General features: G+C 47.3%; 1 protein-coding gene and 1 long non-coding RNA gene across 2 annotated transcripts in view; both read left to right on the top strand.

Moving 5' to 3' along the window:
• Nucleotides 1–462, top strand: part of Upb1 (beta-ureidopropionase 1) — a 31,590-nt gene extending 31,128 nt beyond the window's left edge. Inside the window, exon 10 of the mRNA XM_034524269.2 lies at nt 129–462. Within this exon, the coding sequence (XP_034380160.1) occupies nt 129–239 (111 nt within the window). The 3' untranslated portion in view covers nt 240–462. The remainder of the gene's footprint in view (nt 1–128) is intronic.
• A 4,868-nt stretch (nt 463–5,330) lies between these two features.
• On the top strand, nt 5,331–9,585 carry LOC143435218 (uncharacterized). The gene is made up of 2 exons (XR_013105331.1): nt 5,331–7,092; nt 9,403–9,585. It is a non-coding gene; the product is annotated as an uncharacterized LOC143435218 (long non-coding RNA).
• The last annotated feature ends 7,673 nt before the right edge of the window (nt 9,586–17,258 follow it).

Consider the following 17,258-nt stretch of genomic DNA (forward strand, 5'->3'; position numbering starts at 1 on the left):
AGTCCTGTCCATCAGCGTGGTGGATGCATTTCTGTCCTGTGGCTGCCCCCTAGTGGCCAGAGGTGGTGGCGAGTAAGGAACAGATTATTTTAAATCTTTCCAAGTTTCCCATGTTTCCTTGTTTTCAGATGACAGGCCGACTTGAGATGTATGCCCGAGAACTTGCCGAAGCTGTCAAACCCAACTACACTCCCAACATTGTGAAGGAAGACCTGGTTCTAGCCCCGAGCTCGGGTTAGGTTTGGGGACATCTCTGGCCCCAGTGGATACCGTTTTAAAATGTACACAAGGTGGGTTATCAATACCCAGGCAGGAGGAGGATAGAATAGACAAGAGTGTGTGTCTGTGATGATTGTTAATGATGGATATGAAATGTTTTCTTCTGGGGACTTGGAAATGTTTGGGGAGTCAAAAGATGATTCAACGACACTGAAATTTTATTAAATGTCACTGCATGATGTACTTCAAGTGTTTTGTTGTTTTGTGTAGAGCAGATTCTACCCCAGGCTAAGATGCTGTAGGATCGTATTAAGGCCATTGAAAGGCGCTGGCCCAGAGGAGGATGGGATGTGGTGCCACCTGGGAGTGGGCAGCTTTGATTAGACTTCCCAACTTTCCACCCTGGTCTCCATCTGTGTCTATAATGAGATGCCACATGGACCAGGCAGACCTTAAGCCAAGCTCCAGATCCAACACTTCTCTGCTTCTACCTGGTGCCGTGTTCCTCAGCTGATCCCATCTCAAGGTTCCATCAGTGCCCCGAGGGCCAATCTGGGAAACTGTGTACTAATAGGAAGACAGAGCAGATGAGAGTCGCAGAGACCATAGCATGGCTGTGAGCACGTAGACTCTTCATAGGATGAGCTGAGCCAACTTAGCTATGGCCCAATTATTCAGGCAGGCACAAACCTAGGTGTCTTAGTTAGGATTTTACTGCTATGAACAGATACCATTACCAAGGCAACTCTCATAAGGACATTTAGTTGGGGCTGGCTTATAGGTTCAGAGGTTCAGTCCATTCTCATCAAGGCAGGAGCATGGCAGTGTCCAGGCAGCCATGGTGCAGGAGGAGCTGAGAATTCTACATCTTCATCTGAAGGCCGCCAGGAACAGACTGGCTTCCAGGCAGCTAGGAGTAAGTTCTTAAAATCCATTCCCACAGTGACACGCCCACTCCAACAAGGCCACGCCCACTCCAACAAGGCCACGCCTTCTAATAGCGCTACTCCTTGGGCAGAGCATATAAACCATCACACTAGGTGATGCAAAGATTTTTGACGTGGGAGGCATGGTCCCGTTGTCTTTCCTGAGCGGGCCTTGAACTCAGGATCGACGCACCATCCTGCCATAGCCTTCTACGTAGCTAGGACTACAGGTATGTGCCACCAGGCCCAGCACCGCGCAAAGGTATCTTACAAATGCGATCAAAGTTTACAGCCTGTTGAACGACAAGCCATGCCATAAAACTAAGGAGAGCCTCACTCAGTCTGTTTACAGTGCTAAAGAGCATTCTTGGGCCTTCCGTGGGGAGGAAGGAATTCTGTGTAGACAGCAGTTGCAGCACCCTGGCAAGAAGTTCAGCCTGCCTCCTTGACATCTCTCTCTGGAGCTATGAGACTGACCTAGCCAGCCCGGCTTCCCCACTCCCTTCACATCCTCATAACATCTCCTAATATGCCCTCTGTGAGTTCTGCCTCTGCCTGGGTCTAACTGATTTTATGCCAAAAATTGATCCCAAAGGAACAGGAGCTTAAGGGATGAGTTTTCCTCTTTGGATCTGGGTTTCTGGAATTCTATCCATTTGGTTTGGTTTAAAGACGTCAATGACTCTGTTTCCTATGGTGAACCCGGAAGTGGTTGCCTGTGGCAGGATGGGTGCCACCATTAACATCTGCATGTGGGGCTGATCATAGCCAGTGCCTAAGCGCACCAGCCTGCCCTTCCTGGTGGCCTTCCCTGTGGGTCTCAGGCTTGTGTGACCAGGCTTCCTGTCATCCTGTCAGAAAGTTCCTTGTACTAATCTCTTGGTGTCATTTACTTCTGTTCATTTTTTTTTTTTTTTCGTGATTCTCACTTTGGTGGTCGATCCCATCAGGACACTCAGTTTTCTCTGCCTATTCATTTGTATAATGGAGCCACCTGGCCATCCTACGTTAGGTTTCAGGATGATGGTGAGAGAGCCTTGATGTCCCATAAAGGTCCTTGGCAGTTGTCAATGCAGTGCCTATGAGGGCTGTCCTTTGTACCAAACACAGACTTAGGGGTAGCTCTGGGGTAGAGTGCAGGACCTCAAACTATAGTTGACCAGAGGGTCAGAAATGGGAGATGGTATTTCATAGGTCCACCCTTCCTGCTCCTATCAGAGAAGGCAGCCTTGTTGCCCAGCAACTAAATGACATAAACAACCCCATGTCAGTGATGGGTGTCCCTGGATAGCAGCTTGCATGGCAAAGTCCAGTGGAATTGCTTGACCATGTTTACACTGCCATCCTCAATCCTGTGCTGTAGAAACAGTGGCCCTCAGATCCCAGTATATATTAGATCCATCATGGTAGATGTGGCCAACTTTCTGTATGGCTCTTCAGCATCCCATTATACCAGTGTGACTAATATAGAAGGACAGAGGTGAGACACCAGGCATTATTCAATTATCTACTCCTGTCATTATCAGGAATGGTCATGTCAGGAAGGCAGATCCTGCAGAGGTGGCTGGTGGGGGCTCGTCTTCTGCCTGGAACACGTAGGTACTCAGTAAATGTTTTTTTGAGTGAGCCTGGGGAGGAAGATTTTACATGGCTGTTGCTGATGTCATAGGGCAGATGCTCAGGCAAGAACTACATTGGTCCAGGGTCGTAGTGTGCAGGTGCCTGTGCCATCTTGGATGAAGGCTTCTGACCTCTCCATATTCCCACCTTACTATAGCGTAAGTAGCTGAGGCTCTGGATGTGGGGGCAATCTGGCTGCCTCATCTGTCACCTCACTGGTCACCAGGGTTGATTAGGCTGATCTGGTTGGCTAGGCTAGTGTCCCCTTTCTCCCTCACTGCTCCATGGGCATCCCTCCCAAAGCTGCATGCTCAGTTGAGGAGGACGACCTTCCCTTCATAGAAGAGGACCCATCTTCAGTCAAGGGTATACGAGAAGCTGATCTTCCCTGCTGGACCCTCCAAACAAGCTCTCAAGATCGCTGAGACTCTAGCAAGCAGCTTTCAGGTTCCTCTATTTTGATGCTGGAGTATCAGACCGACGACGGTCCTGTTTGTGTTAATCATATGCTACTGAGATAAAGCTCTTGTCTGACAACTTAATTGTTGGCATCTGTGGTAGAGTTAGGTTGACCAAATTGCACTGAACAAACAACAGAACGGCACAGGAGAATGGTGAGCTACGAGACGCCCTTATGGTACTGAGACTGAACTAGTGTCCTTTCTCATCTGGGTTTTCTGGGGAGTGTGATGCTGGGTTGAGGTATGTCTCCATGGTAACACGCTTGCCTCTCTGCGAGGCTGCCTTTACCTTTGCCATTTGTTTCTTTTTGTTGTCTATAAAGACTTGTTGGGGGGGGGGTTGGAGAGATGCCCCCCTGCATCCCCTTGGGCTTCCTGCATCTCAGCCAACTGGAATTACAGCCCCAAAACAAGTCTTTTTTTTTTTTTTTTTTTTTTTTAAGATTTATTTATTTTTATGACTATGGGTACTCTATCTGCCAGAAGAGGGCATAAGATCACATTATAGATAGCTACGAGCCAACATTTGGTTGCTGGGAATTGAACTCAGGACCTCTGAAAGAGGAACCAGTGTCCTTAACCACTGAGCCATCTCTCCAGCCCCCCCCAAACAAGTCTTTATATACAACAAAGAGAAACAAATGGCAAAGGTAAAGGCAGCCTTGCAGATGAGAGGCAAGTGCGTTGCCATGGAGATATACCTCAACCCAGCATCACACTCCCCAGAAACCCACAGACGAGAAAGGACGCTAGTCCTGTTTTTACAAAGCACTGTTCCACACTGCTAAAAATCTCTTAGAGAGAACTCCTGCAAGCATTCCCCCTGAAATGTATTTGTCCTGTAAATAAGCAAAGACCTTGAAGGGCGGGACACTTTGACTCCTCAATCGACAGCTGCTCTTCCCTGGCATCCTAGCGGCCTTGCACAAGCAGGTATAGTCAGCCAACCAGCCAATCAGATTCCCCATATGCCGGCACAGAAAGCTTGAGGAAACTATCAGGTAGTCGCAGCTGCTTTCTGCTGAAGCTCAACTCAGCCCTTGAAGGTAATGCCCCAGTCTCAACTGTGCCTTGTATGCTGTACTTTTTGGCCTCTCCAGTCTCACTGAACTCTAGAAGCCTGAAGCCTGCCCAGAAGTAGTTCCTTTGGCCCTGGTGGCCTAGCAAGACTCTTGTGACTGGTGCAGAAGGGACAAATACCAAGACTGGCATAAACACAGCCCACCCTTTGCGTGACAGTCTTCTGCAATTGGTGCGAACACCCCTTTCCTGGCTATGAGTGGGTCGCATCCTTTGCCTCTTCCCCCACCTCCTGGCTTTAGCTTGTTTTGAGTGGCCTTATTTTGAGTGCTGCTTATTATCGCTGTTACTGAAGCTTCCACTCTCTCCATGGGTAAGTCCTATTGCCAGTTTTTTCGTGGCTTCACCTCTGCCACAGTCACAGCTGCCTGCAGGTCCCACAGTTCTGTAGCCCCTTGGTTCTACCTCTTCAGTGGCTCTGGCCTACTTTATTCATATTAGTATCCTCCTTCGGAGGGGTAACCCCAGTGGGTGCTTGATAAGACGCTTCATGCATGCGCTTGGTGAGACACTTTACGCATGCGCTTGGTGGGACACTCCACGCATGCGCTTGGTGGGACACATGCATATGGTGAAGAAAGCAAAAAGCTGAGCCATGAGCTGTAGGTGTTAGTTCTCCACGGCCATTAACTGGTCATGTGACTCTGGTTTGAGAGGAACGTTCCTTCCTTGCACGAGGAAGCAGACTGATGGACATGAGCGTCCCTTATAGCTGGGGTGCTGACTCTTGGCTTTAGGACTGGCTAAGGACATAGTAAGGAGGCTCTGAGGAGCCATGGGAAAGGGAGAGGGAGGTGGGGTAGCTAAGAGCTCAGAGGAAGGAAGGACATGCTGGGCTAATGGGATAATTGGATAATCCTCAGAGCTAGGGGCTGCCAGGCTGGGGCCAGCTGTTAGCAGACACAGATAGTACTAGCAAAACAGGGTGCGGGTGCAGGAAGCAGCTTGCTGAGCGGTGGGGGGATGGAGGGGAGGGAGGGGCGGCAAGAGCCAGTGGAGGGGGATGGAGGGAAGTCCTGAGAGGACATGGAGGATGGGCCCTTAGGGAGCCTGTTAACTAAGGTGACAGGTAGGGACCCTGAATCCCTTTCTGTACCAGAGCCTATGGACTTATCTTGGCCTCAAGGGTGTCCTGGCCACCGAAGACTTGTAGACACCATGCCTGCCCAGTGGCAATGACTACAAATGGAGCTTCTGTTTGACATGCCTGGGAAAATATCGCTGGACTCTTGTAAATGATAATTTCGGATGCATGGCTCAGGGAGCCCCTCTATTTCAGGTGCATGCCAGGTCTGTGCTGGGCACAGAACAAAACACGTTTTGGAGAGAGGCCAAGAAGGGTACAAGAAGGGACAGCTAAGGGTAGTGAAACCATTACATCCTTCAGGACAGAGAAGTAGAGAAGACTTTCCTGGACGTTATTATTGTTTATTACATGGGTTAAAAAAAATGTCTGTGGTGGGAACCGGAAATCAGAAACTCATCCCCAGAGAAAGGTCTCAGCTGAGAACCCTAGCCGATTGGTTCTACTGGATCAAAAAACGGTATCAGTTTCTACTGGATACCGTGGGCCTGGGTTTGACATTGGCTTTGTTTGCTCTTTAAATCAGGCTCCTCTGGTCCTGCCAGTTTAACGTTAAAAGTGAATGCAAAATGAAGACATGACTGTTCCTAGGTATGGTTTAAGGGAAGGTTTTTGGTATCGCTATGAGGGAGAGCACAGCCTGCAGCATCTAGAAGATTCCAGACTGAACCGAGCCATGAGAGGAAAGAGAAGTAGGGCGGGCAAGAGAGGAGGAACCCAAAGGAGGAATCGGGAGCCAAGAGAAGGGCCTGGAACAAAGAGGACATGTAGCCAAAATGGCTGGCTGATACAGGAAACAGAGAAGCTGGGGGGAAGGGAGGCTAAGGGCTGGAGAGGTTTAGGGTAGGTAGGAGGTGGGGTATGTCAGCCAGGATGACTCTGTAACAGGTCCTTATGATGCTCAGAGCCTGGTGGACAGCATCTGATATGTTAATAGGGGGCTTCGGGTTAGCCATTTGTCATGAGATCTAACCATTTGTCATTGAGATCTAACCATAAGCACCTGATCACATGTTGCTATGCTGTCTAACTACTGCTTCTGTCTTGGGTACTAAGTTCTTTTGCTTCTGTTTTCTGTATGCTTCATAAACTCTCCTGTTTGAAACTAAAAGTGTAGTCGTTACAGATGATTCACTAGACCATTGTAAATCGCCTGTTTTAGAGATTTCTCCGAAAGGGCAGGGACAGAACTAGGAATGAACAGATGCAAAATTCATCGGGATGTCAGAATAACAGGAATTTTAGAAGCACAACAAAGGAAATAAGACAATTGAAGACAACATCCCAGAGCCAAAGGATGTGAGTTTTTCAGTATGAAAGGGACACCAAGTGGCCAAGACAACAGGCATCTCACAGTGCCAATGACCCCTGCAGGGTCCCACACAGAGTCAGGGGTCAGAATGGCTTAGGTCTCCTCAATAGCCGCTCTGGAGGCTCCAAGCACTCTGGAGGCTCCAAGCTCCAGGCTGTGCTGGAAGATAATGGCCACACTCTTCTGAGGCAGGATGGCTTCTCACCTGGAACTGGACTTGTAACCAAGCATTAGCTACCCTCAGATAGGCAAGACTTTGTCGGACAGGGTCTTGCATATCCTCTCAGGAAGCCCCCTACAGCCCGTATGCCATGAAGGAGAAGGAAGGGGACAGAGCACGCTCTGAGGAGACATGGAGTCCAGGAAGCAGATGAACTTCACAGGAAGGAGGTAAGGGAATTCCCCTGGTGATGGTGATTGTTGTTTAATGAAGCATGGTGTGATGTGGTGGGAGGGAGCACCTCAGCGGGCCCTGCCAAGGTGTTTCCCCTCCCTCCCTCCCCAGGGAGCAAGGGGGGGATCACCACCACGTGACAGGCCTGGTACAAAAGGGAGTTTATTGGGGGAAGAGAGCCAGGGAGTGGGGCGGGACCCAGAAAGGGGTAGAGGCAGAGAAAAGGGGACAGAAAAAGACAGAGAGAGGAGAGAGGAAGAGGGGAAGAGGTCGGCCATGGTCACGTGGGATGGGGGTGGAGGGTGGGGTGGAGAGTAAATAGAAGCCTGCTCCTTCTAGTGAGGAGCGAGGCTTGTACCTGGCTGTTGCTAGGTAACTGTTGGGCGGAGCCTAGAGGTCCGCTAACAAAGATGGTGGTGGGAGAGTCCAGTAAGGCAGCCACACAGCTGGTCCTCAGGGTGGGAGCACAGAACTAAGACAATACTAGGAGCAACACATTAATAACGGGCAGAGATTAGGTGACTGGAGGGACTGCTGATAAGACCCTAGGAACATAAATGCATGGGAAACAAGATAATCAAAACAAAACCATGGCGGAGAGGAAAAGCCATGGTAGTTACAGCACCGCTTCCCCCACATTGGACCTTTTATTCTTAGGAGAACAGAAATACTAACAGCAAGCTAAGATGGCTTAGTAGATGAAATGCTTGCCCCAGAAGCATGAAGTCCTGGGTTGTGACTTCCATTACCTATGCAGGAAGCTGGCTGGGACAGCATGCTTCTATAATCCCATAGCTGAAGAGGTAGAGACAGAAGAATTTCAGGGACTTGCACAACCAGTCACTTGACAAGTGTAGTGGGGGACCCTGTCTCAAAAGTGAAGGTGGAGAGGGCAGGAAAATTGGCTCAGCTCTTAAGGGTGCTTGCGTGTCCTGGCATGCGTGTAGAGGCAAGGTTGGTTCTTGTCCACCTTTTCGTGTTTGGGAGGATCAAAGTGAGGTTTTCACCTTTGCCTGGCAAGTACTTTTACTCAAGGAGCTATTTCATGAGCCACGTTCTTCATTTTAAGGAGAATTGTAGGGATGATGTCCTTTTGAAATTTTATAGATGTGTAACTGTCAAATCCATTTAAGATTAAAACCACCAATGTCATGCAGGGGGACAACTGCAGCTGGTGTCCTCATCTGGGTGCTGCCCAGTGTTTGTGAGCGGCCAAGTGTGGGGAGCCAGATATGTCTTCAGTGCATGTGTGAGAGCAAATGAAGTCCTGGGTGGATGTGTATTGTTGGCCAGATTAAGGATCTGCTTCCCACCTGCAGGAACCTTCTCTATCTTATACCTGTAGATAAGGGGAATTAGGAGGCCATTACAGAAATTCACAACTGATACAATGCAGAGGTCAACAGATTGTGGGGAGCCAAGCTGCAGCAGATACATAGCTACATTGTAGCTCCTGCATCTATAGCCCGTGGAGGAAGGGGGAAGATTATGAGAGCCAGAAGGCCGGGAAGTCCGCTGTGAGACAGTTTCTCCTAAAATGGCTACATAAATAAGACTGGAACAATAGCAATGGGCATGTTAACATGAAAAGGGAGACATTTCACAGGCTCCCACTCCTACACAAAGAACTACAGGCAGCTGTTGATGACTGGGTTGGAGCAGTCCAGTCAGAGAGGCAGGGCCACCTCTATGTAAATCACTAGGGGCCAAGCCGGTGCAAAAGCATCTCCTGCAAGAGGACTTAATTGAGGACTACCTGAAGATTGCTGGTGCAGACAATGCCAGCCAATCAAGATCTGCTGTTTAGAAGAGATGCTTCCTTGGGACCAACGGGGCGTGGGTGGAGGGTGTTAAAGGAGCTTGCAACAGTGTTCAGAGAGCTTGCTGGGGCGTTTCTCACCTGCTCCCAGGATCTCTTTTGACTCTGCACTGTCTCATCCCCAACTCCCAAGGGTAGGTAGGGTTGGGCAGTGAACAGTCCAGGGCACAGGCAATGCTGGGCAAAGAGTATTAGCATCTTCTCAGAGGTGAGACCCACTTGATTCTCCAATGCAGAGTGGCCAGCCTTGAAACCATCACTCACAAAGAACAGAAAAAGACTCAGCAGGGTGCAATCGTGCACGTGTGTGTGTGTGTGTGTGTGTGTGTGTGTGACAAATTATCAAAAAGAGGCTATCAAGCTGAGAATGTGAAGCCATGGGAGAGGTTTAAGGGACGGGGAGCTAGGAGGGACTGGAGAGAGGAAATGAAAGGGGGAAAGTGATATAATTCTATTTTAATTTAAAACTTTTTTTTTTTTTTTAAAGAAAGCAAGCCAAGCAAGTTGTAGGAAGCAAGCCAGTAAACCGTTCATTCCTCCATGAACTCCGCTCCAGTTCCTGCCTCCAGGTCCCTATCTTGGGTTCCTATCTAGACGTCCTGCCTTGACGTCCCTTAATGATGGACTGTAATGTTGAGGTGTAAGCCAAATAAATCCCTTTGCTCTCCCAGCTTGGATCAGATCATGCGATTTATTCAAACAACAGGGGAGCAAACGAGGGCAGGAATCCAAGGCTACCCTAGTCGGGCATAGCAAGCTTAAGGCTAGCCTGACCTAGTGAGGCTGTGTTGAAAAACAAGACCTAGGCAAGTAGTTCAGAGGCACAGTGCTTGCCTGGCATGCTCAGAGCCCAAAGTCAAGCCCCGAGCCCTGCAGGAAACAAAAACAAATTAGTACAACAGCAGGTTTGCATGTTTGAGTCTCGCCTCAACTACTCTATGGTGTGATCCTGAGCTAGCCCCTTCTGCTCTTGAAAGCTATAGGATAGTCCTACAATATTATGATGGTAAGGATTTGTTCTCTCTCTCTCTCTCTCTCTCTCTCTCTCTCTCTCTCCCCCTCTCTCTCCCTCCCTCCCTCCCTCCCTCCCTTGCTCTTTTCCTCCCTCTCTCTCCCTCCCTCCCTTGCTCTCTCCCTCCCTCTCTTTCCCTCCCTCCCTCCCTTGCTCTCTCCCTCCCTCTCTCTCCCTCCCTCCCTCATTCTCTCCCTCCCTTATTCTCTCCCTCTCTCTCCCTTCCTCCCTCATTCCCTCCCTCCCTCTCTCTCCCTCTGTCCTTTTCTTTCTCTCCCCCTCCCCCTCCCCTTCTGTGTGTGTGTGTGTGTGTGTGTGTGTGTGTGTGTGTGTGTTATAACCCTAGCCCTAAGCCTTTAATCCCATCTCATTGATGTCTACTGGAAAACTCACATTTGTAAACCCTGAGTCCCAGTGTGATGGTATTTCAATGATAGGGTCTAAAGTAACTAAAGGAAGATTATAAAGGGTGGGGTCCTGTGGGGCAAGTGGACCTTGCCACCAGGCAGAAGACCTGTTAAGGTTGAAACAGGTTCAAAAAAGAATTCTCACAATTGAGAATGGCAGGCATTGGAATCAGCTCCCAGCCAGGCTCTACCTGCCCTGGAACATGTAACCAGGACACCCCATTAAGAGGACCTTAACAACTGGTCACGTCACATAACCACCACCACCCATGCCCCCCTCCCAGAGCTCTCCATGCTAATGAGCCACAAGTGTTTAGCCAATGAGCTTCCCTTCCTGGACATCCCTTTCTACAAAAGATGTTTAATCCCTGGTTCACCCTGAGTAAGACGTCTGCATTCACATCCACCATGAAGAAAGCATTTTGGACAAGCAAGGACCATCTCCTTCTTCAAGGATTGCCTTGGGGGAAGCCTTCCTTGTAAAGAGCCATGACAAAATCTCCCAGAGAAGGTCTCTTCCAATCACTTGGTACTTTCAGCACTTACTCAGAACCAAACCAGATTCTGCCCCATCCTAGGCTCAGGGGAAGCGTGGACCCACAGAAGACCGTTTTCAACTCCTTGACGTCTCCAGCAAAGACTGGATACATAGGAGCTTGAGAACTACTATATCCATGCCAGCCCCTGCTATTTCTCACCCGAGGAAACACAGGCTGGAACCCCTTATCTTGGACTGCATTCTGTCTTCCCTGAGCAGCATCCCAGTGGTGAGGCAGACACACAGCCAGATAGAGCCCTGATCTAACAACAACATGTGTTAGAGACGCAGGGGACATATGTGCACAGAGAAGAGACCATGTGAGGACACAGAGAGCAGCCATGGCACACCCATAAAGGAAACCTCTAGAGAAGCAAAATCTGCTTACACCCCCATGTTGCACTAGGAGCCCCTACTCTGAGAAATAAATGTCTGTTGTTTAAACCATCCCTTCTGTGATGTCTCATTATGATTTCATTACCCAACTAACACATTCTTTCCCTATAACTTCATACACACACACACACACACACACACACACACACACACACACACACACACACACCTCAGCCAGAGAATGTTTTCTTACATACCAAGGGTATGCAGCTATACAGATACAGTTCTGGGAGGCATCCAGGCCAAGAGAGGGAGAGGGGAGAAGTCCTGCTCTGCTCACTGGTCAGGGTCAGTTGTTACAATGGAAGCCAGTCTAAGTATAGACTATGTTCCTGAATCCTTAGGGTCATGGACACTCAGCTGTCTGCTCTCAAACACCACATTTGCCTTCTGGTCTCTATATCCCTGAGGCTCAGCAGACTGCCAGGGTGTGTAAAGGAGATTCCATCAATTGGGATATGTCGGCATCTGACTGAGTCTCTATTCCCAGCTGCATTGTGTTCTGGGTGCTTGAAAAACAGTTATTCAAAAATAAAGGACATTAATTTCACATCCATATTCAGTTGAATGCCCTTCCTCCCCCCCCCCCCAACAGTCTTGTTCAGTTACTACAAGACATGGCCCAAGGATAAAATTCAATTGTCTGGCTTGGCATGAAAACCTAGTTCAAGGTTGGCCAAGTCAGTTGCTACAGTTGCTTGTTAACCTCCTACTAAGTTGCCTCTTTACAAGAGAGCATGCCTTTGGAATCTTTCTGACACCCATGTGTATATTTAAATCTGATCCATCCAGCAGGATGTGGTACAGTCTTCTAAGACAGACCCCAATGGTCACTGTCTCTTGGTAGTCACATCCCTACATGAGGATTAAAACTAGTAACTTTCTTTGAATAAGAAGCACTGACAGTTCCTTGGTTTGGGACAATGAATTCCTTCATCACAAGTTGGGAATAGCAGGAAGCCAAAATGCATCCACAGACACCCGTCCTACTGAATGTAATAGCTCAGAACAATTGTATTAGCCTACAGACGTTTATAAGAAATCTCCTTATACACTCTGGCAGTCTGCTGAGCCTCAGAGGCTTGGGATATAGAGACGAGAAGGCAAATCATCCAACGCAAATCACACTTGATACAAAGAAGCATCTCAGGTCACTCAGGGGGAGGAGGAGGGGGAGAGGGAGAGAAAGAAAAGGACAGAGGGAGAGGGAGAGAGAGAGGGAGGGAGGAAATGAGGGAGGGAGAGAGGGACAGAGGGAGGGAGAGAGGGAGAGAGGGAGGGACAGAGGGAGGGAGGGAGAGAGCAAAGGAGGGAGTGAGAGAGAGGGAGAGAGAGAGAGAGAACAAATCCTTACCAAAGGGTTGTATGTGTGTTCTTCACACCACCTCAAAGGTAAACATTCTAAAACCTGAACAGTGAAGTAGGTAGAGTGCCTGAGATGCAGTAACCAAAGGTTCAGGGCTTCTATCCTGGTCATTCAGCTGTTTCACTGTAAGAAAGTTTTAGAGCAGTCCTGTAGGGAAGCCTGCATCAGGAGATCCAAAAACCTACAAAGGACCACGTCAGTGAGCTTGACATTGGATTCCCTTCAACCCCAACCAGCCTTTAGGATGAAAGCTCAATTATAACCACATGAGACACTCCCAACCTGAGGCATCCAGTTCTTGAACCTAGATCCTTGACCACTGAAATGGTCAGATAATACATGTTTGTTGTCCAAAGCCACAAATATTAAAGTCATTTGTTACGGTAATAGACTGTAATGTCCAACGTAGCAGGTGGCACAGCGATAGACATCGGAAATACAAGACCTGGCTCCAATTCTTCCTCTGACTTCTTGCCTGGAGCAGCCTTTGCCTCACTTGAATGTGAGAAAGAAGTTCCCATTGGTCATTTTACACACCACTGTCATTGCAACCTCTCTTGTGTTTTTTGTTTGTTTGTTTGTTTGTTTGTTTGTTTGTTTTGTCCTTTTCAGTAACTGGAAGCCAGGAGCCACTTAAGTTCCTTTTGGCCTTTTGTTTGGACAGATGAAGAAGTCGGTTTTGAGAAGCGAGAATTGTGCCAGAAACGAGCTATTGGTTCGTGTTTGGAAGCTCCCTGATGGAAGACTTGAGGAGTGACATAGAAGCAGATGTTCAGTCTAGGAAGAATTGGCTTTGTCTCTCAAAATCAAAATGAGGCTTCAGTGGCAAACAACCCAGCAGGCAAGTCCCCCTTGCAACTGGTTCCCAGTGACTTTGCCCTCCTTGTGGGCAGCTTAGCCCCATTGGCAACTGTGACCGGCGACAGAGAGAGCAGCTCTTGGACACTTGAGGTCACTTGAGAGGAAAGGAAGCCAATTGTTTTCTCAGGCCTTCTTGTCTCAAGGTTATTCTTTTGGGGGGCGTCTGCAGCGGGACTGGCTGAAGCCTGTCTCCTACACGTAGCTCCACTTATTAAAGCACAAATCACATACACAACAAGCCAAGCAAAGGGAAGAGGAGGGAAAGGGCTGGAGATCAGAGTCACTGAGAGTTCAGGCTAAGAATAGAGAGGAACTCAGAATGCTGCTTGGCTGTGTGACCTCCTGCAGGGACTTGGCAAGAGGCCAGTGCTGCTCTGGTATTTCTATGCGTTTACAAAGAAAGAGCCAGCCTGAGAGGCAGGACACTGGGTACCAGGCTGGGCTCTGGAGTTAGAGAGAATCATAAGCTCCTATGAGAGCTGGGAACCCAACCTAGGTCCTCTAGAAGAGCAGCCAGTGCTCTTAACTGCCAAACCATCTCTCCAGCCCTTAGACAACAAGACTTGTAACCAAACTGGAGAAGAAGTGGAGGAACACAGGATGATGTTATTGATGCCAGCGTTTGTCCAATGGGGGTGGGGGGCAGGGAATTGCATGACCTCAGTGAATGAAGGATAGCTACAATCTCCATCAATTTCAAAGTCTCTGATCAATCGTGGAGGCAGAGAGGAACACTTCTAAATCCAGTTCCTCTCACTCATCTTCTCTGAATGGCACAGATCAATCCAAGCACCAGCCCATTGGGGATGTACTGTACAGAATCAAGCACCTGAATCCACCTCCACTAGATCTTACACTAGTGGGCAGAAAAGACTCATAATTTGGAGATAAAGCAGTTTATCCTGAGCGGGGCAAAGAGGGGTGTACACCTTTAATCCCAACACCCAGGAGGCAGAGGCAGGTGGATCTCTGTGAGTTCAAACCCAGCCTGGTCTACTTAGCATGTGCCAAGACAGTCTGTAAAGCTTACTTACCTAGTAAAGCCCTGTCTCTAAAAGGGGAAAGGGTTCACACCATTCTGTGATTGCAACTTTTGTGTCCCAAATACTCGTGCTGATAAGTTAGGAGTTATATGAGTGCTAGGATTTGTAGGGGCCATCTAGGATAAGCGCAGGCTAGCAGGGGATCTTCCTGGAGGTGGCCCACCATTTTTTTTTTTTTTTTTTTTTTTTTTTTTTTTTTTTTTTTGGGCACGGTCTACAGTGGATGAGCTCTGAGAGGCAAAGCCCCAAGAAATTGTTTCTGGCAGCCGATACTGTTACTATTCCTGTTACTATTACATACCCTAAGGATTCCTGAGCATCTGCCCACCCTATTGAACAGACTTCCTACAGATCAACATAAAGATGAACTTCCATGAATTAATGTTGATTAGATGAATTAATGATTTCATAGAATTCCTGTTTTAAGATGTATTTATTTATTTCGCCTATGCGAGTACACTGATGATCTCTTCAGACACACCAGAAGAAGGCATCAGATCCCATTACAGATGGTTGTGAGCCACCATGTGGTTGCTGGGAATTGAACTCAGGACCTCTGGAAGAGCAGTCAGTGCTCTTAACTGCTGAGCCATCTCTCCAGCCCCAGAATTCCTGTTTTGATTCAAATAATTTTAGGAAGAAAGTTTTAAGGTTTTAATTGTTTTGCTAGAAAGATATAATAAATCTATGTCCACACTTCTTATAAATAGTAAGTAAAGGCTGCACAGTAAGAAATACAACGAGCTTTCATAATTACACTAGAAAGGGATATAGGCTTGGGACAAATTTGTGTTCAAGGAAAAACATTCAGGTCCAAGGTTGAAACCACCGGTGTATACTATGATAAGGCAAGGCTGTTCGAAAACCATTGCTTTGAACTTATAATGAGCTTACAGTATGAAACACTGCTTTGAACTTGTTATTGATACCTTTCTGTAACTCCCCTTTTATCTGACATTTTATCTATGAGGCAATTCTTTCTGACATAGAGAACTTTTTCTCTAAAAAGCTATAAAAACACTGAAAGTAATAATAAAAAAAAGAATGTAGCTGGTTTCCACTTACCTGGTGTGTGTGTGTGTATGTGTGTGTGTGTGTGTGTGTGTGTGTTTTGCCTGTGTGAGTGACTTCTTTCCTTTTCTTTCTTTTCTCTCTGGTTCAAAAAGAGTCAAGGAGCTCCAGGCCCCTTGCCTGGCCAGAGAAAGGAGCACTAGCAATAAATTGTTTTTGTAATGCCTCAGCACTTATTTAAATATTAAGGGTTGAGTTTCTTTAGCCCTTTTTAAAAACACAGAACAGTAACAGTTAAGTTTCCCTTATTCAAGCACAGAAAGTTAAAGGAAAAAAAAAAAAAAAAAAAAAGCCAGCAGTTTTCAACCATAGAATAATCAAGAGAGTGTTAAGTTTCCAAAAAGCCATCATTTGATGTTTTCAGTGACATCTGGTTTTGCAGCCTAAGCGCCCCGCCCCCAATCATGTTACTCCTGTCTTTGTTTAAGATTTATGATAGAAGGTATCTGCCACCCCACCCAGCCGTGGAATATATCTTAATATTAATATGTTCCCATTTCAACCTAGAACTTCTGGCTTCCTCTAAAGACAGCTGTTTGTTTGTTTGTTTGTTTGTTTGTTTTTCTAGAAATAGTCCAGGCCTATCAAATACCTCTTAAAATATATTTTTTTATTTTAATACAAATAGAAAGAAGTAATATGCTGTTCTTTGCTTACTTACTTTATGTTCTATTTTTTTTTCTTTGCCTAGTAGTCTGCCTCTTAGGTGGTGTGTAACATTGTATACACATTTACACCTTTCCTTTCATTGTATGTAGAATCCATGGAAGAACCTAAGGGCTTGTTTAAGGAGTCTCTAAACTGGTGAACAAGCTGATCGTTTCCAGTCTTTTACTAGAAAGCAATGTTGTAACATACATACAGGCACTTATGATCTGGTTCACAGGTGTGAACCTTCATGAATGGGATGAATTCACAGCTACACGGTGCAAGGTTAGAAGTTAGAATATGTCCAGTGTTACTGTTGCTGGATGGACCTCCATAGGGTCTATACCAAGAACCACTACACACCCCTACCAAGAACACTGTTTTAACTGGCACCAATATTTGAGTGCCAGGAATAATTCTAGGCCTTGGAGGACACGGTGATTTAACAATCAAGACAACAGCAAAGGCCTTTCCTAATGGAACCATTGTTGTGGGCGAGAGGACGGAGGAAATATAAAAGCATAGTAAGGGACACTCAGTTCTAGGACCAAAATAAAGCAGAGAAAGTCTGGTGCAAAGCTGACAGTTGGAGATGGAGCTCCAAGACCCACGTGATAGAAGATGAGAGACCCACCACAGCCGAGCATTCTCAGGCATCCACATGAGCACTGTGGAACAAGCACTCTTCTGTCCTCCGGTAATGAAATAAATGATGAAAAATAAACGATAAAAAAGGAGACGTGGTCCTGCTAGGTTCCCCAGGTTGGTCTTGAACTCGGGGCTACCTAAGTCTCCTGAATAGCTGAGATGACGGATGTACCTCACCATTCCAGGTCAAAGTCTAAGTGGGTAGTTAGGGTGTCCGTAAAGTCAGGCGGTAATGGCACACACATCAGAGACTGCTGAAAGAATCCAGTGAGATTACGTAATTTGTTTTAAACAGCCTTATACTGGGTAACACTGTGCCCCAGGAAAGGAGAGTTTGGCCACAAAGGAGAAAG

The sequence above is a fragment of the Arvicanthis niloticus genome, chromosome 20, assembly GCF_011762505.2.
Source record: "Arvicanthis niloticus isolate mArvNil1 chromosome 20, mArvNil1.pat.X, whole genome shotgun sequence".
In the NCBI taxonomy this organism is placed as follows: Eukaryota; Metazoa; Chordata; class Mammalia; order Rodentia; family Muridae; genus Arvicanthis; species Arvicanthis niloticus.